Source organism: Mastigoproctus giganteus, chromosome 1, assembly GCF_048544385.1.
Source record: "Mastigoproctus giganteus isolate SK-2022 chromosome 1, ASM4854438v1, whole genome shotgun sequence".
Classification (NCBI taxonomy): Eukaryota; Metazoa; Arthropoda; class Arachnida; order Uropygi; family Thelyphonidae; genus Mastigoproctus; species Mastigoproctus giganteus.
In genome coordinates, this window is record NC_143575.1 from 21,117,881 (window position 1) to 21,142,229 (window position 24,349).

Consider the following 24,349-nt stretch of genomic DNA (forward strand, 5'->3'; position numbering starts at 1 on the left):
TCGCCATCGTTGTCTTGGTCGACCAACATCTCTCTTGCCTGTAGGTTTGTAGTTAAAGGCTAATTTTGGGATCCGGTCTGGGTTCATTCTTTCTATGTGGCTGATCAATTTTTCCTGATACCGTTTTATGTCATTTACTATGTTATCTACTTTTAATTTCTCGCAGATATCTAAATTTCTTTGGTGGTCTAGTCTTGTAAAGCCTAAAAATGGTCTTAAGAATCTCATTTGTGTTGCTTCTAGTTTGTGTGCATGTTTCTTATTTATGACCCAAGTCTCACAGCTGTAGAAGAGGGCTGGTTTTGAAGTGATGTTGTAATTTTGTTTCAGTTGTCATTTGTTTTCCAAAGTGGCGTTTAATTGTTCCATTCATTTTATTATATTTTTGTAGTTTAGTGTGGATGCCTTTCCCTTCATTTGATATTAAATTTCCCAAATAGGTGAAGTCAGATATTTGTTCTATTATTTTATCATCAATAACAATTTTGACTCTTTGTATGTTTTTCCACATAATCCCATTGATTTTTGTTTTTGAGGTGGAGATTTTCATCTCTTACTTTTTACCTATTTTATTAAGTTCATTTACTGCCATTTGTAGTTCATCTTCGGATTTTGCAATTACTACTTGATCATCAGCATATAATATAGTTTGGATTTTATTCCTGTTGTTCAACTGTATTCCATTGTTAATTGTTTGTTTCCATTCTTTAAGAATTTTATTGATGTAGATATTAAATAAATTTGGTGATAGTCTCATATCCTTGTTTCACTCCTTTATTGGTGTTAATTGGGTCTGATAGTTGGCCACTAGAATATCTTATAGACTTGAGTTTTTATATAGGCTTTGGATCACTTTCCGGAGTTGGGTTGGGATATTTTCTTCATGCAGAATCTGCCAAAGTTTTTCCTGGTTTACATTGTCACATACTTTTTCATAATCAATAAAGAGGGGAAATGTTGGTAGATTGAATTCTCTTCTTTTCTCCAAAATTTGTTGTAGTGAGAAAATGGTATCTATTGTGCTTCTCCCTTTTCTGAACCAACATTGTTCTTCTTCTTCTTCTAAGAATTATTCACTGTATTTATTAAGTTTATTCTTTAGTATATTAGAGTATAGCTTTGCAGCAGTTGACAGCAGTGTTATCCCTCTGTAGTTGTTAGGGTTATTTCTGGAGCCATTTTTGTGTAAATTGATTACTATTCCTGTTTCCCAATCTTTGGGTATCTGTTGCTTATGCCATATGATGTTAAACAATTTTAGTAGTGCATTTTTTAGTAAGGTGCCCCCATATTTAAATAGTTCTACATTCAAATTGTCTATGCCTGGGCTTTTTCGATTTTTGTAATATTAACTCTAGTTTTTCCATTGTTATATTTTCTTCATCTTTGGTTAACACAGCTTCACCTTCCAATTCCCTAGTGCCTGGGTTATAGTGCAAAAGTTTTTGCCAGTATTATTGAGGATACCTTAAAGGCTCAGGGAAACTGCTAGTTAGGGGGGATGTGGGTAATACTGACACGCGTTTATCTGATAATATTGGTCAATGTAACTCTTGCACATACCTTAAGAGTTCTTATCTGTTACCCCAACTGGACGTATTATCTAGATGTTCTGCGGCCAAAGACGTTTCACGTGAGCGGGTAGCTAATATCAGGGAAGAGAGCCTAAAAAACTTCAAGGGTTGTGTTAGGGTCGTTAAATATACAAGAACAGTAAATCTTAATTGTTTATACAGTAACGTTAGAAGTGTCGTCAATAAAATGAGCGAATTCGAACTGCTGGTTAAAACAAGTAACGTGGACATAATAGGGCTTACAGAGACGTGGTGCCATCCGGAAATTGGGGATGATGAGTTTCAGTACGGCTTGTATAATGTATTTAGGAAGGATAGAGTAGATAGAAGCGGTGGTGGGGTAATGCTTCTTATCAGAAGCAGCCTGAGTGCGACGATAGCTTTCCCGGATTCAGACATTTCACATGCTAGTATAGAGTCTGTATGGTGTGAGATAGTTGGAAACAAAGGTACAATGCGAGTAGGAGTAATCTACAGACCAGGTGATTGTGAAGACTATGACAAAAGCCTCTACATGCAAATGGAATGGGCAAGTAAGCGTCAATGCCTTATTATGGGTGATTTCAATTTGCCTCTAATTGATTGGAGTAAATGGGAAGGAAACTCGACATGGGGAACAAAATTTTTAAATCAACTAGATGACTGTTATTTGTATCAACATGTCAGGGAAAGTACTAGAGAAAAGAATATCCTAGACCTCATCATCACACATGAATCAGATGACATAACAGGGCTGACAGTAGAGGAACCAGTAGCAAGAAGTGATCATGGAGTTCTACGGTGGATGATAACGAGAGAGGTAGCAGAAGTAAAAGGCAAAGGAATGGGTTTTAATTTCAGAAAAGGAAATTACGATGCCTTAAGGTACTAGATGGCCTCTATTAACTGGGTAGATATCGCGCAGAGAATGAATACAATCGAACTGTGGTACGCTTTTAAAACATTAATCACAGATGCCTTGAATGCGTATATACCATTAAAAAAATACTCCACGAGAAGGGTTCCAAGTTGGATGAATAGTGAAGTTGCCACATTACTTGAGCAGAAAAAGGTGGCATGGAAAAGTTACAGAGCAATAAAAAGTACTGAAGCCTATAACAGCTACAAGGTGATGTGTAATAGAGCCACAGAAAAGGTTCGACAGGCAAAGGCAGTTTATGAGAAATCACTAGCAAACAGAGCAAAGAGGGGGGATAAAGAATTCTTCACATATATAAATGCCAAGAAGAGCAGGACAAACCAGATCGGACCTTTACGTAAGGGAAAGGGGATAGTAATAAATACACCAGCTGCCGTTGCAGATGAACTCAACAGTTATTTTGCATCGATATTTACAAATGAAAAGCCTTTTGTGGCAATGGGAAATTGTGGGAGCGAAGTTAAAAAATATGTAATTAAGATATTGAAATTTCGCAAGATTATTTAATGAAAAAACTTTCAAGCCTACAGACCAGTAAGGCTCCTGGAGTTGATGGAATATACCCTATAATCTTAAGAGAGGCGGCAAGCGAGTGCATTGAACCACTGAGGCTAATTATGCGAGCATCACTAGACTCTGGGGAGATTCCCTTGGATTGGAAAAGTGCAAATGTATCTCCCATACATAAGGGTGGCTCTAAAAGTGAAGTGGGAAATTATCGACCTGTCAGTCTGACTTCAGTAGTAGGGAAAATCATGGAGGCAATGATCAAGGGTGGAATTCAGGATCATTTGGATCGAATTGAAATTCTCAAGGATACTCAGCATGGTTTTGTAAAGGGAAAATCATGTTTAACAAATCTGGTTCGCTATTTTGAAAGGGTCACTCACGAGCTGGATTTAGGGAATAATTTCGACATTGTTTATTTAGATTTCAGCAAAGCTTATGACTCAGTCCCACATGAGCAGTTGCTTTATAAGCTGGAACAGGTTGGAATCACTGGGAAAATCCTTAGATGGATAGAAGGATGGCTTCAGGGCAGGAGGCAGAGGGTTGTGATAAATGGCTATTCCTCAGATTGGGTTGATGTAAGAAGTGGGGTTCCCCAAGGATCAGTATTAGGACCACTGTTGTTTTTAATTTTCATAAACGACATTGATGAAGGGATAGAGGGCGTGATGTCTAAATTTGCAGATGATGTTAAAATTGGTAGAGTAGTTAATGATCACTGTCAAGCTGAGCTTCTTCAGAGAGACCTAGATAGACTTCAAGAAAAATGACAGCCGTGCTTTAATCCAACAAAGTGTAAGGTATTACACCTGGGAAACAGTAATCCCAAAATAACTTATTCACTTGGTGGAGTTCAACTAAACCCAGTACTGGAGGAAAGGGACTTGGGTGTTACGATACGGTCAGACATGAAATTCTCTGAGCACTGTAAACAGGTTGCAAGGAAGGCCCATGGTGTCCTATCGATGATCTATCGAACTTTTGCAAGTAGAGATAGGGACGTGATAATCCCATTATATAAGGCTTATGTTAGACCACACTTGGAATACTGTGTTCAAGTATGGAGACCGCACCTAAAGAAAGACATCGAGCTTCTTGAAAGGGTGCAAAGAAGGGTAACTCGCCTGGTGAGATCGGCAAAAGGGCGTCCTTATGAAGAAAGACTTCGAATATGTGGGTTGCAGAGTTTGGAAACTAGACACCTTAGAGGAGATTTGATTGAGGTGTTTAAGGCTCTGAGAGGCATCAGTAAAATGAATGAGGACAAAATTTTCAAGATTATAAATGATGCTAGAACTAGGGGACATAGATTCAAGTTACGGGGAGAAATGTTTAGATTGGACTGCAGGAAGTTTTATTTTAGCCAGCGAGTTATAAATTACTGGAATAAGTTGCCTTCATGGGTGGTAGAGGCCGACAGTTTGGGGAAATTCAAAGGTCATCTGGATAGTACTTTCGGGTAAGGGAAGCGCATAGGATGATAGGATTAATTTCCTTTTTATTTATTTTTTATTTCATTTTATTATTTTTATTTATTTATTAATTATTATTATTTATTTATTTATTTAATTTTTGTTTTTATCATTGTTTTGTTCGGATTTTTTTTTTTTTTTTTTGGCTGGTGCAGCATAAGCCATAGGCTTTCTTGCACCATACGGCCATTACTAATACTAATACTATACCATAGTTTGGAAAAGTGTTGCTTCCATTCTGCTTGGGAGATGGAGTTGGTTTTTATTTGATCATTTGGGTCTAGTTGTAATTTCTTAAAAATTTTAAAACCTCTTCTCTGTGGGCCTGTGATATCACGTTCTAAAGATTTAACAAATTTATCCCAGTCATCTCGCCGGATTCTTCTGGTTAGTTTTCTGACTTCTGCTCTAAGCTTTTTATATTTTATGTATAGATGTAGATGTAGTTTGTAGGAACAGTTTATAGTTCTTTTTTTTTTCCTCATTGATTGTTTGTTTCAATTCTTCATTCCAAGTTCTTAGCCAGTTTTTATTTTTTATAGGTTTATATCCAAGACTTTCTTCAACAGCTCCCAGAATTGATTTTTTCATGTTTGACCAGATTTCCTCAACATTATCATTCATCTGATTTGAGTTTATCTTTCAATTGACTTTCATACAGGAATTTAGTGCTTTCATCTTCCAACAAATGTATTTTTGTTGGTATTTTCTTCTTTTTATTTTGAACGTGCTTTCTACTAGGTAGTGATCACTGTCAATTTCACTGCCTCTGAACACTCTAGTGCCTCTAATTTTGTCATTTAAATTTTCATTAATGATAATATAATCTATTATAGACTTTGTGTTTCTTGCTTCCCATGTGAATTTATGGATATTCTTGTGTCTGAAAAAAGTATTTGTAATTTTAAGTTTATTAAAAATGCATTCAAGGGGTGGTGACGTGCATTCCATCACCTCTCCTACCCAAATGTCAACTTCACCTTCTCGGGGCGAACTGACCCGTTTCCACAGACAAGGCACTGGTGACTGAGTCACAGTGGTATAACTGTCCGATCACATACAGAGGAAATGCTGTACCTGAAGCCTGTCTAGAGGCTATAAGGTGGCAGCCCCACCACTAGACTTACCCCGCAAAAGGCTGGTAACCTATCCGGGGGACATTCTAAATACTCAAAATAAGCTCAAGGGAAAAAACTGCACCATTCATTAAAAACAGAAATTGATGTGTCTCATTCTTTACACATTGATAAAACAAACAAAAATAATAAAAGGAGAATCTGGGCCATCTTTAAACCATAAATAACAAGTGTAGGTGAAATCCATTATATCGCAATACATGTCCTCTGAATTAAAAAAATATTTAGGGGCTACTAATGTAAGGATAACCAGAATAACATAAAGAAGAGACATCTTTAATTCCTGAAAGCAGTGGAAGTGGTTTTAAAATTTCTGATTCCTTCAATTCACCATGTTCTGATATATGAGAAATAAGACAAATACTGAATACCTCTGAAATCTTGGGATCTACTATGAAAGTAGATCTCAAGATTTCAGAGCTCACAAAAATGCCAAAATAATACTTATATACAATATGCAAGGGAATGTACTAACCTCATCCTAATAATTTATTATTAGTATTATAATACATTATGATTGTGTAGCATTACACATTTTTCAATTGTGTTTTATATATTTTATCTTTTATGTATTTTTATATTCCAACATGCAATATGCATGTAATATTGATATTTATATGCAACATACATGTAAATATCAACTGCTTGTTGTGATTTTGTCATTTTTTTTTGGATATTCCTTACTTTAGTAGTAGTACTTGAGTTGATTCTAATGGTATATATCAGATAAAGCTTAAAAGGTCTCAAATTTGGTGTTTGGATTCCACACTAGCTTAGAAAATTTTCATACAAAAAGTCTCCATTTAGTCCCCTTTCAGGTACAAGTCAGCTTGTGAGGTATTTCTGGAATAAAATGACTACAAATGAGCAGTGACCTTTATGAAAATGTTCATTGCAAACCCTATTACCTAGCCAAAAATATCTTTTTTCTGTCCAAAAAATATTGTTCTAAGTACATAATGGGATACAAAAGACATAATTCATTTGAACTTTCAATCAAAGAAGACTGTCAGTGCTGAACAATACTATCAACAGATACTGAAAAATTACAAGGAGTGTTTAATCAGTTTCTAGCCAGACATAGAAAGAGTTACTGATATTGACTTAAAGCTATTTTTCAGTGTAGTCTCCTTGTAACTCAATATACTTTTCCCAATGATGCTCCAGATTTGTGAACTCAATTTTGCAGTCACTTTCTTGAAGCTCCCAAAAAAAAAAAGGAGAGCATGACTGCTAATCACCTCATCATGGGTGGGCAGGGCAAAATCTCATAGCTAGCCTGATGAATTGCAGCCATGGCAACAGCCAATGTGTGAACAGCTGCATTTTCCTGGAAAAACAAACAACACACCACTGCAATGCTAATACACTTTCCCAATTAAAGCTTTTTCCAAGGCTTTAATTCCTGCAAAAAAAATTCTTGCGGTTGGCTATCCAACCAGGCATCTAGCATCCACCACAGCTGAATCATCTGCAAATTTCCTACCCCAAAAGTATTTCTTTAGATTTGGGAATAGATGAAAGTCATTAAGACACAAATCTGGAAAATAGGGTGGATATCTTTGTGAATAATGAAGTCCAGTTCTTTTTCACAAAATATTTTGCAACAGCCCTAACCTGTTTTCTCCATTTTTTTACAGAGGAAGAACTCCTTCAATCAGCTGCTTACCTACAACAAATAAAGTATTATTATGAGTGAACTCTGATTTTGTGCATATGCACAATACATATTTCAAAAAAACTTGAAAAACTAATTATTTCAATATTAAGGGTAGAGAAACTTGATCACCCCTTGCACATCATTTATGGGGAATTCTTGGTGAGTCTATATTGAATAATCATTTATGAATGCCAATTATTTAAGTTACTGTTTAGAATCCTAGTAAAACTTCCTAGAAGAATGACATTAGCATCACAGTAGATTAGTAAAAGTTCAACTACAAGAGAGAGAGAGAGAGAGAGAGAGAGAGAGAGAGAGAGAGAGAGAGAGAGAGAGAGAGAGAGAGAGAGAGAGAGAGAGAGATTGGTACTACATGCTGAAATGCAAGCAGTATTCTCATTATAAATTATTTGTCTAGATAGAGATAAGTCAAAAGGGCTAAAAAAGTCAGCCATCAGAACTGCAAAACATTTGAATTTGAATTATGAAAGAGATATACTCTTTTAAATACCAACAGATTTCCAGTTATGCTAAAATTCAGTGTAAGTGTTATTTGCAGTGTTGTGAACAGTGAGGATATCTTTCGGTAGCATTCAGTACAAAAAAGCTTTTATGTAATAATAATAATAATAAGTTTATTTGCCCTTTCTTTTGTTGCATTTGTTGGGAGATAATAGCAAAGTGGGGGGAAGGAAAAGAACACATAAGATAAGGCATTTTATGGGTTGTTCCCCTAGAAAAGAAATAGAAATATAAAACATTTTATAAAACAATATAAAACTTAGTTCTGAAAGTGTACAGGTATCAACAACAACAGAGAGACCATGAAGAAATTTAAAAATTTATGTACATTTCAATATTAGAAAATCTCAGACACCACCACCTCCTGCAAGGTTATAAGAAAGGGGATAAAGAAAGCTATTCATTGTACATTATGTGGTTTATAATATTTATCTACAATTAAACTGTGATAATTTTTACAATTAAAAGAATGAGCTAACAACAATTTAAAATGAAATATTTGCATTTACAATTCTGAAAATTTTTTAGCACTGTACATTTAATATTTACATTATTTATATATTTGTAACACATTTTCTTTACCTTATTAAAAATTCTAGAGTTGATAGAAAAGTAATTTTAATTCAATGGAAACGTGTACTATAGTAGTTTCTTGAATCAGTTTAATGAATTGGAGTCTTTCATATTTACTGGAAGGTTGTTCCAGGTTTTTGAATCTCTGTATTTTATCTTTTTCTTAAAAGTGGAATCTTGAGAACTGCTTGTTTTCTTAAGTTCCTGTTTATACTCCGGCACAATCACCAGGTCGGAGGAGTTTACAATAAATCATGAATACAATCATTAATTATATTTAGCAGACATGGGCTTGAACCACAATCCACTCAGTTACGTCAGGCACACTGTATGTTATTTCTTCTATTGCTGTGAAAAAAAAGCTGAAGAGATGAGGGAGGGTTAGTGTCTTCAGAGAATTGTATACGTTATCCCATACATTATCCCTTTAGTATTACTGTAGATGGAAGAATAATCTAAAAGACACGACCAATAAAGGTGCCTCTATGCTTATGGATACCACTACTACTAGAATCAATTCTAGATTTAATCTAGAAAAAAACATTTCCCAGCTGACTACTTAATGTACAAAAGGAATTGTGTCCTCTCTTTCTCTAGGAAGAAAGTTCAGCAGAATTACCAGGAAACTGAGGACTGGAGAAAGAATCTTTATACATCAGAAACACCATGTTCTCATGCAACGTGAGATTGGACTACATGCGGATGAGGTGGCTGGCTTGACAATACATTTTACACAAGCCCTCTCACTCCAAACTCAAGATAAAACCTCCATTAGAAATAACACCATTTATTAATATCACACTAACACAAGATGACATGAAGTAGACTGTGCATATTCTCCCCACCAGGAACTCATACTTTGTCAGTCACATACCAAAGAATTTACTAAAAAATGACAAGTCTTCATACAGCCCTGCAAGGGAAGACTATAGCTACTAACGTACTTGAACACTAATTTGGAACCAGTAGGCAATCAGCAAATAAAGAACAATCTGATGCTACCTTTCTTGACATTCAAGCTGTCCACGACAACTTATTCATACAAGTCCTTGGTACTATTCTGGACATCCACTTTTACATTTCAAGAATACTCTTAAATCTACTGAAAAAAATTTTTCAGTGTAAAAAAGCTGTGATTAAAAAACTGTATGAAATTCCCTGCACAATGCTGGTGTCAGCCTATCTGTCATCCTCTTTGCAATGGTTCTAATTTTCTTCTGAGTACCTCAAGTAATTTTTAATATCAGTCAATAATATCAAATATTTCACATTCACTAAAGACCCCAGAGATCTCTTAGATGTGATCCAGCGATGTACCCACTAATTACAGCTCTTTGAAAAATAACTTCAATTCACTGGTTCATAAATAAATCACAATAAATCTGAAGATCACTTCCACAAAAAGATCAAAAAACAATAACAACACACCAAATTAAGAGATACTGAGTTTAAGTGTATTGACCTTCACACTGACATTGGGATTACCTGGAATAAATTTAACTTTCCAATGGCTTTAATAAAAATAAAAAGAAAACATGCCTCTTAAAAAATATGACACACAAAGTTAACATACAGTAGAACCAAGATAAGAAGTTTTTCCCTATACTAGGTTTGGTTTCTTAATTCCCAATTTCAACTCTATATATTGTAATGTATTAATTTCCAGGGTAGGAAGTTTTCCCGCATAAAAAGTTCGTGTTAAAGAATACACAGTGTAATATAACGTTTGCCCACTTAATGTTTTTTAAATATAAAAATTATTTATTTTTATATTAAAAAATATTAAACAATATAAACATTTTGATAATCGAACAATTACTGCACAGCATCATTTTAGATCGTAGTAAGCCACCGAAGTAGGTGAATTGGCATTGTTTTTTTACATTTCATATTGTAAATGCCTTCACAACGAGTTGTCCTGATATTGCACTACCTTGAATAAGCAAAGCTTTGCCAGTGGAGAAGACTAATGTTACTTATTCTCAGTGGATACCACCATCCAGGGGTGGTGGTATCCGCCAAGAATCCATTGTCGAAGTGTTGCCTATTCTAGAATCCACTGTCAAAGCGTTGCTTATTCTAGGTAGTTCAATATCAGGGCAACTTGTTGTGAAGGCATTCACAATATGAGATATAACAGAAACGATGCCATTTCACTTACTTCGGTAGGTGATTTACTACAAACTAAAATGATGCTTGGTACGAGCTTGTTCTATTAGTGAATTTTCCGAGTCTGAGGGTTTTCAGCACTAAAACCTTTTTAGCATAAATATTTTGATATAATGGAAGTGATATATTGCAATTTTTTTCATCAATATCCATAATTGGAGAGCGTCAACCATATGAAGCACAGTGAAGCATTGGCTGTTAAGTTCTGAATTACTTAATTGTAACTTGGTTGAGCTTGGTAATGAGTTTAATGAACAGAATGCTAAGCAATTAGATATCCTCATTTTAAAAATGGTTGCCACAGGCAGAGAGTACAAAATACTTAAACTCGGAAATAGTACTTAAAAATTATCTTTAACTAATGTATGTGTATCTTTTCATTTTTAAATTTGTAGTTAATATTTTGATACCACTTAATTTTTCCCACATAAGTTCTAAAACTTTAGTCCCTTGAAAAACTTCTTATCCAGGTTCTACTGTATATTTATTTTACCTAATTTGTAAACATAGCTGGCATGTGGTTACCATACTTAGCTAAACATGAGCACAGACACCAAAAATTGACTTTTAAAGGGCATATTATTAAATTCAGTACGTTCTTTATTTATACCATGCAGTCATAATTGTCCTACAACACTCAAAATGAAACAAAGAACTGATCATTCACTTACAGTGAGGAATAAGAACAACTAGTAAATTGCATTTTGCTATGATCTTTTCCCTATATACAGCCTCTCCTTGACTTTGACAACCTGGATTCGTGATGGTTGCTTTGAGAAAAAAATTTTAAATATTTTACACAGCTATGATGTTGCCATATGACTACCTCAGCTACCTGTGCAGTGGTATTAAAGGGATTGTCTGCAAAGATAGCCCATGAAATTGACCACAATCATCTATTTCAAGTTAGATGCATTTTTTCTGATAGTTAATTCTATGTATACGCATTTGAAAACCCATCTATCTAGCACATAAATCATGTCTATAGAGACCAAAAAAAAAAAAAAAAAATCGCGAAATGTCCTGCTTTGAAGCCTAGCAACAGACTGAGACAAAATGCAAATTACAAGTGTATTAATTCTTATCAAAGAGTGACTGTACTGATGTTTAAACATGCATTAACGAAGGCCCTCATTCACACCAGTTACAAATTTACTGTTCGATGTTTATAGAGAAACAAAAAAGAGAGGGAGAGAGAATATAAATTTAAAAAAAAATATATATATATATATATTTTTTTTTTAAAATTTATTTTTAGTGAGAAGTTAAAAAGTCCTTTTTAACTTCTCATTGATCAGCACCCAGTACGAATCTTTAAACTGCTCGGGAGGATGTACACACACAGTGTGATTCAGAAGGAATAGTAAATATTTTGGGAGGTTATAGTATCGATTATTCTGAGTAAAAAAGTGCCTCTGTAGCCAGGTGGGCAGGAGCAGTAGCACACGCTTCTTGATTAGACCGGGGTTTGAGCCCGTGAATACCAAATATAGAGGATGCGGAAGGTCAGCAAATGACCACCACATATGCCCAGCCCAGATAAAGGGTGAGGGTTGGCGTCAGGAAGGGCATCCGGCTGTAAAAATTTCATGCCAAAACAATAAAAAACGCTGACCCCATATATATATAATGGGAAAAGGCGAGGAAAAAAAAAAAAAAAAAAAAAAATTCTGAGTAAAAAAGTTCATACAAACATGTGTCCAATTCTCAATGGATAAGGAGATACAGCTGTTTGAAACTGGTACGCACAAAGCCATTATTAGCATTAGTAGATGCATATGATGCAAGAAAGCAAGCTTATGTAGCATCAGCCAAAAAAAAAAAAAAAAAAAACCCTCCCATTTCACCCCTTCATTCATTCCAAATGCCTGTCCAGCTCAGCTTTAAATTTATTTAGGCTATCAACTTCCACAACAAAAGATGGAAGTCTGTTCCACCAATCAACTACCCACTGGCTAAAGGCAAATTTCTGCGCATCAATTCTAAAACTGTCTTTCCTCAATTTGAATCTATGCCCCCTCAGGTTCTTAATTTGAGCAAGAAGAAGAATCCCATCAGCATTCAGCTTGCTCAACCCATTCAAGGCCTTATACACCTCAATCAGATCACCTCACAGGTGCCTACTCACCAGGTGCTGCAATTTGCAGAACTTAAGCCTTTATTGGTAAGAGCATCCTTTTGTTCCACTCACCAATCTGTTTGCCCTTCTTTGTACATGCCTAAGCAACTCTACATCCTTCCTAAAATGAGGCCTCCAGACCTGTATAGTACTCTAGGTGTGGCCTGACCACTGCCTTGTATAACGGGATAATCACCTCCCTGTCCCTGCTAGCAAAATTCCAATATATCATTGACAAGACTCCATGATGTGCCCTGGCAGCCTGTCTGCACTGTTCAGTGAACTTCACTGGCTGCAAAATTACCCCCAGGTCTTTTTCACTTTCCAATTCCTTGGGTGTAGTACCACACAGTTGGTACGTTTCTCTTCAGTTATAGCTACCCATATGCAGTACTCTGCATTTGTCAATGTTAAACTTCAGTTGCCACTTCTCAGCCCATTTGCCCAACTTATCTAGATCCAGTTGGAGTAGCATATTGTCTTTACTGTCATCAACAACCGTGCCAACCTTTGTATCATCTGTAAACTTGGACATTAAACTTGATATACCTTCATCAAGTACGCCTCCGTAGCCCAGTGGGCAGGAGCGGGAGTGCAGTAGCACACGCTCTTTGAGTAGACCGGGGTTCAAGCCCCTGACTGCTGAATATGGTCGATCTGCCAACCCACACTGGACTAGCGCGGTCGATTATGGTCCATTTCCCTCAACATGAATTGTTGAGGAGGCTTCCATTCTGCAGTGGGTTGATAATGGCTGCACTTTACTTTTTTTTTTACCTTCATCAATATCATTGATAAATATACAAAACAACAATGGGCCTAACACTGAACCCTGGGGACCTCCACTAATAACATTTGTCCACGAAGAGCAGTGTCTATTGATTACTACTCTCTGTCATTCCCCACTCAACCATCCCTTTATCGATTGTAGCAACTTACCCTTAATGCCATACCTCTCCAATCTGTACAGCAGTCTTCCATGCGCAACAATATCAAAAGCTTTCCTGAAATCCAAGTATATGATATTAAAATTATTTTTGGCATACAATTCCTTTGTGACCACATCATAATATCCAATCAAATTGGTCAGACAATAGGACCCTTTAACAAACCCATGCTGTGTCTTAACTATTACTGTAGTCTTGTCTAGATGATCCTGCAATGCTTCTTTAACCAGTGATTCCATTATTTTCCCCAGATCACAAGTTAAACTAACAGGTCTATATTTACTTGTGTCACCTTTTGAACTCCCTTTGTGAATTGGTGATACATTTACACACCTCCAGTCCATGGAGACCTCCCCTGAGTCCAAGGAAGCTCTCATAATTATGGCTAAGGGTTTGCTTACTTCCTTTGCTGCCTCCTTTAATATAACTGGATAGATCCCGTCCATCCCAGGTGCCTTTTTTATGTTTAACGTCAACAATTTCTCCTCCACTTTGCTCTGTTATTACAAAATCACTTAGCTCCCTGTCAGAGTTTGATAAACTTCTGGCACTCCCCTCATTGAATAACTCCTCATGTGTGAACGTAGATGCAAAATACTCATTCAGTTTATCAGCTACCCGAGCATGATCATCAATAGTCAACCCATCTATGTTAAGTGGTTCAATCTGATTCATCCCTTTCCATCTAGAGTTTACATAAGAAAATAACTCTTTGCTGTTTTTCTTTGCATCCTTTGCCAAAGATTTCTCATAATCTGTCTTTGCCTGCCTAACCTCCTTTGTGACTTGATTACAGACTAGTTTATATCTGCTATAAGCTTCTGAGTCACCTGATATTCCAATTTAGAATTCAATGTTGGTAACATCATCAGTTGATCCCACTGTACAGAATTTAAAAACTGTCTGAAACCCCTGTAGTCACTGTTACGAAAGCAAAAACCCTTTAGCCTTGATGGTAGTTGTCTTTAAGTAATTCCCACATCAGCACATTGTGATCACTGTCATCCAGTGGTTCCTTTATCTGCAAATTCTTAATGCATGAATTATGAGAGGTGTTAAAGAACAATAAATGACTTATAGTTCGTATTTACTGATTTTTGAATGAAAAAAAAAAAATAATAATAAATAAATAAATAATAATAATAAAAATTAACAAATTTTTTACAGTTCACAATAAATGTTCAAAAATTCCACTGCCAACCTCAATGCACTTTGCAACTCTTGTGGTAATATGATGTGTTGTCCTTCTGAGGTCGTCTTGCCGCTCCTTTATGAGGGCAGCAGTATCCAAAATGCGAGCAAGCAATTCGTCTCTTGTATTCACCTTTTCTTTGTATACTGCACTTTTCATTCATCGCCAAAAACAAAAATCTAACTGAGTGAGGTCTGGAGACCTTGGTGGCCAATGAATGGGACCACAGCGGCTGATCCATCATTCAGGGAAAGTTCAATTTAGATATTGTATCATCAGATGAGTATAAGGGCGGAAACACACTACTATCACTTCACGAGACTTCATTTGTATACATGTCTAACGTCAAATGTGGGGGAGCTATATCGGAGACGGAATGTTGTAATTGGCTGTATTCACAAGATAACATGTCGGGCATCAAATCAAGGCAGAATGACACTATCAGGAGCTCAGATATTTCCCTTCAAACAGAAATTTTGTTAGGCGTGACCGTGTGACAAGAGGAAAATGCTAATAGAAAATTAAATTAGAAGTAAATAATCTGTTTTGAGCACACAAATAAGAATATGCAAAAACAAATAACAACATCAAGAACATTGCTCCTGTGCCTATTCCGAAGCACCCTCCACTTCGACCAGCTACTCAGCATACTCACTGCAAATGTCCAGTCACAGGGACGCTCAAAAATGGCCAAAGGAGGAAAACAGACCACAGAATTACAATTAACAAATTGAGAGGACGAACAAGTCGATCATTTCAATTTGCACAACTCATAACAATTTCTTACAAGTTAAATTTTTAGGGTTGAGAAGTAGTTTTTTGTTGTAATTAAATTTCATTAAAAATTTTTGTTTCATATTTCGACAGAATAAATCCTTATTCAAAATTAAACTTGCAGTATTTCAATTTTCCTTAAACATACAACTAATTTTTCCTTAGCACTGAATTGAATTTCAAAATTGCATATTTTTCCCTTGAATGTCATCCTTAATTGGATTATACAGGAAATTAAATTCTTTATTCATCCGTAAGTACATCTTGAAACGATTTTCATCTTCTTCTAAGTCCTGCAGTAAGTGCTGGAATTCGCCTTTTTCTGTTCTCTTCCAGTTTGTCGTGTATCCATTGCCTACTCTCTTTTGTTTTCTCGGCTAAAAGAAAAGGGCATGCATTTTCTAAATCTTCTTCAAAATCTGAAGAGGATGAACTGTGGCAATTCATTTTGCTTCAGCTTTCCTCAAAGAGAATGACACATATACAACGTTACAGGTTGCCAGACGTATCCCTTTTGGAATTATAATAAAATTTTCAAGATACCCTTTTTTTAACATTTGAAATGGGGAATTTGAAAAAAAAAAAGCAGAAATCATAAAACAACCTGTTGAGATGATCATTTAGGAAGAAAGAATTAACTGATGATAAAGTTGTTGAAATGCACCCTTAATTAAAGGCTCAAAAAACGACATTCTATCCTATTTACAAAGAGGGTTATAGAATATTTATATTATGCTTACTTTGTAACCTTTTACATTCTACTTGACTTCTTTTTTATATTTAAAATTCCCAACACCAATATCGATTTGCTGTATGAAGAATATGTTTTGTTGAAATCATTCCATAAAAATATTGTGACCAAAGACCTCAAAAATACCACAGATGTTTGAATAAAAATTTTAAATGCGTACGAAGTATGTAATACAAAAAAAAATATTAATTTTGTTTTTGCTTTGCCTCACTCAAATGCAATGAGTGAGGGAGTATTTAGCTCAATGTTTAACGCATGGAAAAAGGATAGAAATAAGAATGTTGAAAGAGAACTGTTGCCGAAATTCAATCACAATATGTCAAGCAAAGAATTTCACGCAAAGGCATTAAAAAATTAAAAACTTTAAAGAAAATTCGCTCAAATGAAAAGTATTGCTAGGTAAATATTTTCTTTTTGATAAAATAAATCAGGTTTATTGAATGTGTATTGTAAACAATTATGTAAAACATTTGAAGTTAATATTTATAAAAAGTTTCCTTTAGTGTTTATAACTCTTGCAATAAAATTTTCCGAATTAAAGCACATGCTATAATTCGGTTAATTTTATTAAAATTTGACTAATTTTGCATTTCACAAACTTGTAGAAATCAACAAAATATAGAAATAAAATGGTTGTTATTAAAATTGTTCAGTTTTCTTAAGATATAATGCAAGTATCCCTAAACGAGGAATGAATACCCCAAACATAAGCATGAGTACCCCGAGATCAAATTTTTAATCTGGTCACCCTAAGTTACAATGACATTTCTTCTCCGACCGACTTCACAGTTTACACTAAACAGCGACATGACAAGAGTCCCCTGACTTGATAATAGTGTGTTTCTGCCTTAATGTGCAGGAGCTCCATCATGCTGATGCTGAAAGTACAGCAGACTCTCGATTTATCGGGACACTTCAAGACTCCAAATAAAAAAATAAAATAAAAAAATAAAATCAACCAGAAATCATAAAATTCAAGTAATAACTAGAATAGGTATAAATAGATATTTTGCAAGTCATAAATAAGCAACAAGAAGCGGCGTTATAAGTGGTCATTGGGAGATTAGTGTACCTATTATCTTGCAACCCCCGCCCGCTGTCTTCACACCTGCTGCTTAAAAAAAAAAAAAAAAAAAGAAGTTTAGTCTGTTTTAGTGCGTTGCGTCGATTGTTTTGTTCCATCGCATTGCAAAAAGACAAATTTTGTTTCGTTATTTTATGTCAGGGATATTGAAATTTTTTTTTTTGTTTAGAAATTGCAAAAATGATGGGTAAACGCAAAAGAGTTGCACTTTCAGTTAAACAAAGACTTGAAATTATTCAAAAGTTTGAAAACGGTGCATCCGTTAAATCTCTAATGAACAATTATAATGTTGGTGACCAAACCATACTTGACATTGTAAAAAATAAAGTGAAGCATCGTATTGGACACACGAGTAGTACGTGGTAAGTTTTTTTATCTATCAAAAAATCAAATACAGGACCTCCGCTATTCGTGGGGGTTACATTCCTGAGAAATGTCGCGAATACTGAGTTATGGCTCCCATAGTAATAAAGGGGTTCCGTTCCAAAGTATGAAATATATAAGAAAAACTAGTCTAAAATTTTGTCTATGTATGTATTATATGTACCTTCATAATATGACTGTACATAGACAGTACATCGTGAAATGAAAGCATATGGCATCGAAATGAAAATAAGAAACAATTTAATATTAAATGTAATATTTATTAGAAATTTCAAACAAATCTTTCAAACCAGCGCATTTGCTAGCAAAAAAAACTTATCCGCCAGTGCTATCACCAGTTTTGCTAAAGTGCTGATAAAGGAGTTTTGCCTTTTCACGAATGATGAGTGAACTTAACAGAATTTTATTTTGAGTTCGGTCTTCTACCCACAGATTTAAAGACTTTTCCATTTTTTTCAAATTTAACATCACGAGTTGCAGAGCAAATTTTTGAAGCAATTAGCACGTTTTCACGGACACTACGGCGGATTTTTTCTTCCGATTTTTTGATTGATCGTACCGTTGACTCATTGATTTTATAATGTTTTGCCACTGAAGAGACACTTTTCCACCATTAGAAATTTTGTCTAACAACTCAATTTTATTCGCTAATGTCATCACCTTCTTCGATATTTCACATTTCCCTTGTTATTCGTAGCCATATTTTTGTACGGGTAAAAAAGAACTTGTCCACAATAAAGGCACTTTCTTCCGTTAACACACTCGAAAAAGTCTGTTTACACTAACACACTGCAAAACGGTAGATTTATCACTTCTGTAAGCATATCAATTTATAAATTGATAAATTTATTCAATTTATAAGCATATAAATTAAAAACAAGCGCATAACACATACTGAACAAGGATTAGCGAGAAACATCCACGTTCGCGATTTTGTCACCCCCCCCCCCACTGAACGCTGTTTTGACGGGGAAAGATAATTTTAGCCATGCCCATGTTTTTTTATGGCGGAAAATATTCACAGCGCTTTAAAATTCACATTTTTTTAGGTTTCATTTTATATTAAATCAGCGATCGCGAATACGCGAAACCGCGAATAGCGGGGGTTTACTGTATAACATAAAAAAATAAGTAATAATGAGTTTTGTTTTCCGATTTTTTTGAAATTTTTTTTAAAATTCTGATTTTATTTTTGAATTAATTTCACTCCAGTATTGAGAATCCAAATAAAATTAAGAATAAATCAATATGTAAAAGCACTTATGTACGAAGTTTTCATTTTTATGAATTTTCAAAAGTTCATGCAGAAACTCACTCCACAGAGCCAATGCTAGCAGAAAACTCACTGCTTAGGGACCCAGACATGATCAGGAAACTCATTCTGGAAAATGTTAACATAAGCTAACTATGTAGCAATATGTCCTTGCACGATTTATTTTTCCACTGAACAAAATAAGAAGTTTCAGGTTTTAATGGGAGAAAGAAAAATTTCTTTTTAAAGCAATATAATGAAAAATAACAACAACAATAATAAACTTTACCTACACTTATAGAGCAGCATTTCGATTAGTAATAATTCTGACATTTTAAAACAGCAGCATATACAGCCACTATACTCACCAGATGCAAAATTAAGTGGTATTCGCCTTGGTGTCTGTGCTCTAGGAAATTTTTCTTGAATTTCTTTGTAAATTTTTAACCTATCTTCAGTATTTTCTGCAAATAAACAAACTGCATAAATTACATTTATTTTTGGACATATTCTCTTCTAGCAAAAAAAAAAAAAAAAAAAATTCACAAAATTAGTAACTGAATATTTAAGATAGTGGTGTGTGTATGAGTGTGCATTTATTTTTTTTCAACTGTAATCGGCAACTGAAAAGAATTAAATGTTGTAAAAAGGGTATATTCTCTTATGGGGGGGGGGATCACAAAGTTAGTAAGTGAATATTTAAAAGAATAGTGCGTGTATGAGAATGTGCATTATAATACTGTGTGTACGAGTGTATTATAATAGTGTGCATTTATTTTTTCAACTGCAATCAGCAGCTGAAAAAAATTAAAAGTTGTAAAAAGGATTAAAATAAACAAGATGTCAAAAAATTACAAGTATTTTGCACAAATATCCAATATATGCTGAGACAACTAAGACCACAAGGTGTCATATGTCTACTTTCTAGGATGAAAACTTGGGTCTTCCAAAGGGTGCATGTAGATGTAGGTCGCCCACTTTCCAGGAGCCAGCGCCTTCAAGCAGCTGAAACGAATCATGTAATTTAATGGTAATGCACACACTAACAGCACGTCAGGATTGGCCATTGTCAGTTGTGTGTCAATCCATCTGCTTAATGGAATGTATTTTATTTTAAGCTTGCTGGTTTCAGCAGCTGAAATAGGTATTGCGTTGTTGCTCTGTGCTGATTGGAGGAATGAAAGGATAATATAGTGGATGCACAAAAACAGAATGTTCTCAGTCTGTGCAAGTCTTTTCTCTGGTAGTTTTTGTTAATCGATAACTAGCCTTTAAAAACAATTAAAAGTTTTCCTTTTTCAAAGATGGCAACTATACTTGTATGTTAACACATCCTGCTGCTCAAGAACCAATGCATTAGATATACAGATGACAATGCACCAAGGCAAAACTGAATGTACTCAAACTTTACTTGCAACTTTGTTTTTCAATAGCTATTGGTTTCAAAAGTACCAATAGCTATTTTCAAAATGGTTTCAAAAGTACCAAAAAAATACAGAACGATTGTTGAGATCATCCTGTCTTCTCTACTGCTAGCACATTTGATGAGTGTGAAATTTGTAAAATTAAATACAACAGAATTTACTATCAACTTGTAAAGACATTTATCATCCCTCTTGCCAGCTATTTTGGTATCCTGATGAATGCAAAAGTCAAGCTTAATAAAACTAAATGCCAGCAAAGCACAAATTCCCTAAAATTCCCTAAAAGTTCAAGGAAGAACTTTGTCTGTTGGGGGTCCCATCCCTTCAGGAATCACAAGACCTTGGTGAACAAAAGGAATAAATTACATATCAGGAGAAATGCTATGTCCTTTAGGGCAGTTCAAGTACAACACTAATATATGCAAAGATATATATTCAACCCTTTCAGGAGTACGTAAAAATTGGTTTATCATGCATGGGCTCTGGGAAGTATATACAGCATCTCCTCATTAATTTGATATTGGATTATTCAAAAAGTAATGTATTTTAAAGTAAGTGCCACTCCCTCACTAACAATTTTTAGTATGAATAATTCAAAATAAGTTAATAATGAAATTCGAAGTTTGAATTGGGTCCAGTGATTTATGAATAGCTTGTCTAATTCAAAAAGACTACAAAAAAAAAAAAAAACTCAGTTAAGCATCATTATACAGTACATCACCTTTAAATTTCAATTCACTTCCTCCAGAATTGCATTCACATACCATTCATGATATAAGTGCACATGTAATCCAATTTGTTCACTACTGAAACTGCTGACAATATGAAACATGCTCAATAATGACAATGAATGTGCTTCACAGAAAAAATACTTTAACATTGGAGGTTAAAAAAAATAATAAAAACTATTCTTAAGGAATTCATAATGAGGTATATGAAGTCGTCCTCAATTTCCCAAAAAACAAAGATTTCTGAGTTTTATTTTTTCTATCATAATAGTCATGCAACAACAATGTATACAAGTTGTGCATTAAAACAAGCACTATAGTTTATTATATAGAATTGGTTATACATGGGGGGGGAGAGAGAGAGAGAGAATGAATCCATATTTTAGTACTATCAGTTGTTCATTCAACTTCATAACTTAGCAAAAACTGCTCTTGAAAAATAGGGTGCTTGTGTGACTGGTGACCAATTCTACATCCCAAATGAACAGGGAGATAGAAAATGCCCACTGTGTGGGTACAGCTGAAAAAATGTACATTTGATTATTTGGTTATGAAATTTTACACTTAGTTGTGTGGAATTAAATCTTTTTATGACCATAAATTAAGTTGCTATTTAATGAAATTCTAACATCTTGCAATTGGGTATTTTTTTTGTTGTTGTTGCTGTTACACTTTATTTCTATTAGTGTATAGCTGTGGGCAATATTTTTCTTTTAAGCAGCTTCAGTGGTTAATCTCTTCTGCAAGTACTTATTTAAACGCACAAAAAAACAGACTTAATTACATACGATCAAGGCAAAATGCAATCAAACATATCTTTTCATCTGTATCGTCTTATCCTCTGTGTGAATACCACTGGATCTTTCTTTCTCTTTCTCTCTCTCTCTCACACACACACACACACACACACACACACACACACACACACACACACACACACACACACACACACACACACACACACACACACACACACACCTGTTCTAAAGCTTGGTCACCAGTTCATGGAAGTGCTCTATGACCAGCTTATGCAGCTGTAATTTGTAAGAGCACTATGTGCTGTTAAAAAGTAATTTAGTGAATAAGAAATAGCACTAAAAAAGAGAAATGGCACCTTTTTTGAAATTAATATCTCAAAATATGGATACTCTCTTCAGCAGATATGTACAGTTACACATAATGAACAAAATAGTGTTATAAGGCTTGTATACAATGAGCTACATAACTATTATGGCAAAACTTGATCTTTGTAATGATGCAATAATTTCTCCAATATACAGTGCTATATTTTTCTTTGTAACTAAATTAACATGTTAATAGATGACGATTCACAAATGTCTATCACAATGAAACTAAAAGATTCTTAACACTTTTAAATGAAAGAATTGTGAAAATTCTGTCCAGCATAACAGTAGCTGACTAAAATTTCAACTGATTAATACTGAATGTACTAATCTTGTTTGAATATTTCAAACTAATTTAAATCAAATTTAACATGTTTTTGTCCCTTTAAACAAACTTCAAACTAATAAGGATATATGATATACAGATCTAGATTTTGAAGATCCCTTCAAACAATATCTGTTAATGAATGATTTGTCTTGAAATTTTACCAGTACATACCACCATCTCTTTTCTAGACACAGTTTATAAGAGATGAGGGAGAGAGATTCAGCTGCAAAGCCATCAGGCCAGATGTGTGCATGGGGTTTTTATGACTTTATTAGGCAAAGTTAAATAATGAGTATATCTTTTTGCTTTTGCAGACACAACTAGAGAACATACTTAAATTAAAGGAGGATTGTTATAGACTAGATATAAGAAAATTTTCTGACTAGTAAATATAATAGGTGTAATAATCACATCAGAACAACTTTGCCTTGGTATTGCATTAATATTAAATAAATGGTATTGCTGAAAGGTTAATCTGCCATTCATTTAAAAAAAAAAAGGGACTGCTGTGACAGCAAGTTTCAAGACTTGCTAGTCAGATACCTGATATCCAATGTGGGGACCAATAATTTCAATTACCATGTTCTAGGGACAATTCCCTGACAAAACAGTGGTAATGAAGTTGTTCAACATGAGCTGCATGTGGTGAATCAAATTAGAACTTTGAAATTATAAAATAGCTGATGATATTATTCTCAACAAATATTCACAAGAATCCACTTAAAATCTGATAAGAGACTAACAAATCTGAAACAGACTCTCATAGCAGTGCTTTGTCTTTTAAATAATGACAGCTTAATTTTTTGAAGATAATATTTTTTTAATAATGCAATACTAAGACAACTCAAGATGAAGGGAAAATTTATTCTACTATGAGAAATAAAATACATTACATATAACCTCTAGCGCATGAATCAAAAAAGTTATGCAATCATGTATACTACTGCATTAAGTTCAACACATAATCTTATCTTCTTGGGAAATGCCTTCTTATCCAAAAAAAATTATCTCCAGACAACCTTGCATTCGCTTTTGATTTCTTACACTGGAAATGAAAGAAAACAAAGCTGAAACTAATATTCTACAAGGAAAATAATACAGCACTGCACACAGGCCACATTTTGTAGACCAACACAGATTTTTTTTATTTATTTATTAATCTTTTACAGCTTTAAAAAATTTAATACCATGCCAGAGGCAAGTATTAATTCACACTAACATTACGCATTTTAAATCTATTGGTCACAAAAAGTGGTCCCCACGGACTGGAGATGTGCAAATGTATCCCCAATTAAAAAGGGGGGGAGGAGATCAAAGTGTGACACGATAATTGCAGACCTGTTAGCTTAACTTCTGTTCGGGGAAAATAATGGAGTTACTGATTACATGGGTTTGTTAAGGGGAAGTCTTGTCTGACCAATTTGATTGGATACTATGATGTGGTCATAAAGGAACTGGATGCAAAAAATAATTTTGATATCATTTACTTGGATTTCAGGAAAGCTTTTGACACGGTTGCGCACAGAAGACTACTGTACAAATTGGAACTGTTGTTGTTATTTGGTTTTTAGGAGCATTAGCAACTAAGGCCATATTGCTCCAAGGATATTCGGTGGTCATTCCATGACCTTTCCACATCCTCCGTATTTGGTGGGCACAGGCTCAAACCCCAGTCTAATCAAGAAGTGTGTGCTACGCACTGCTGCT

At 34.6% G+C, this 24,349-nt stretch overlaps 1 protein-coding gene across 3 annotated transcripts in view; it reads right to left on the reverse strand.

Moving 5' to 3' along the window:
• The window catches only part of Naa15-16 (N-alpha-acetyltransferase 15/16), a 386,157-nt gene that overhangs the window by 234,914 nt on the left and 126,894 nt on the right, over window positions 1-24,349 (reverse strand). For all 3 annotated transcript variants that reach the window (XR_016546872.1, XM_090371833.1, XM_090371822.1), the window contains one exon: window positions 19,407-19,502. Coding sequence is in view for 2 of the 3 variants with exons in the window: in XM_090371833.1 (XP_090227959.1) it covers window positions 19,407-19,502 (96 nt within the window). In the remaining variant the exon portion in view is untranslated. The remainder of the gene's footprint in view (window positions 1-19,406; window positions 19,503-24,349) is intronic.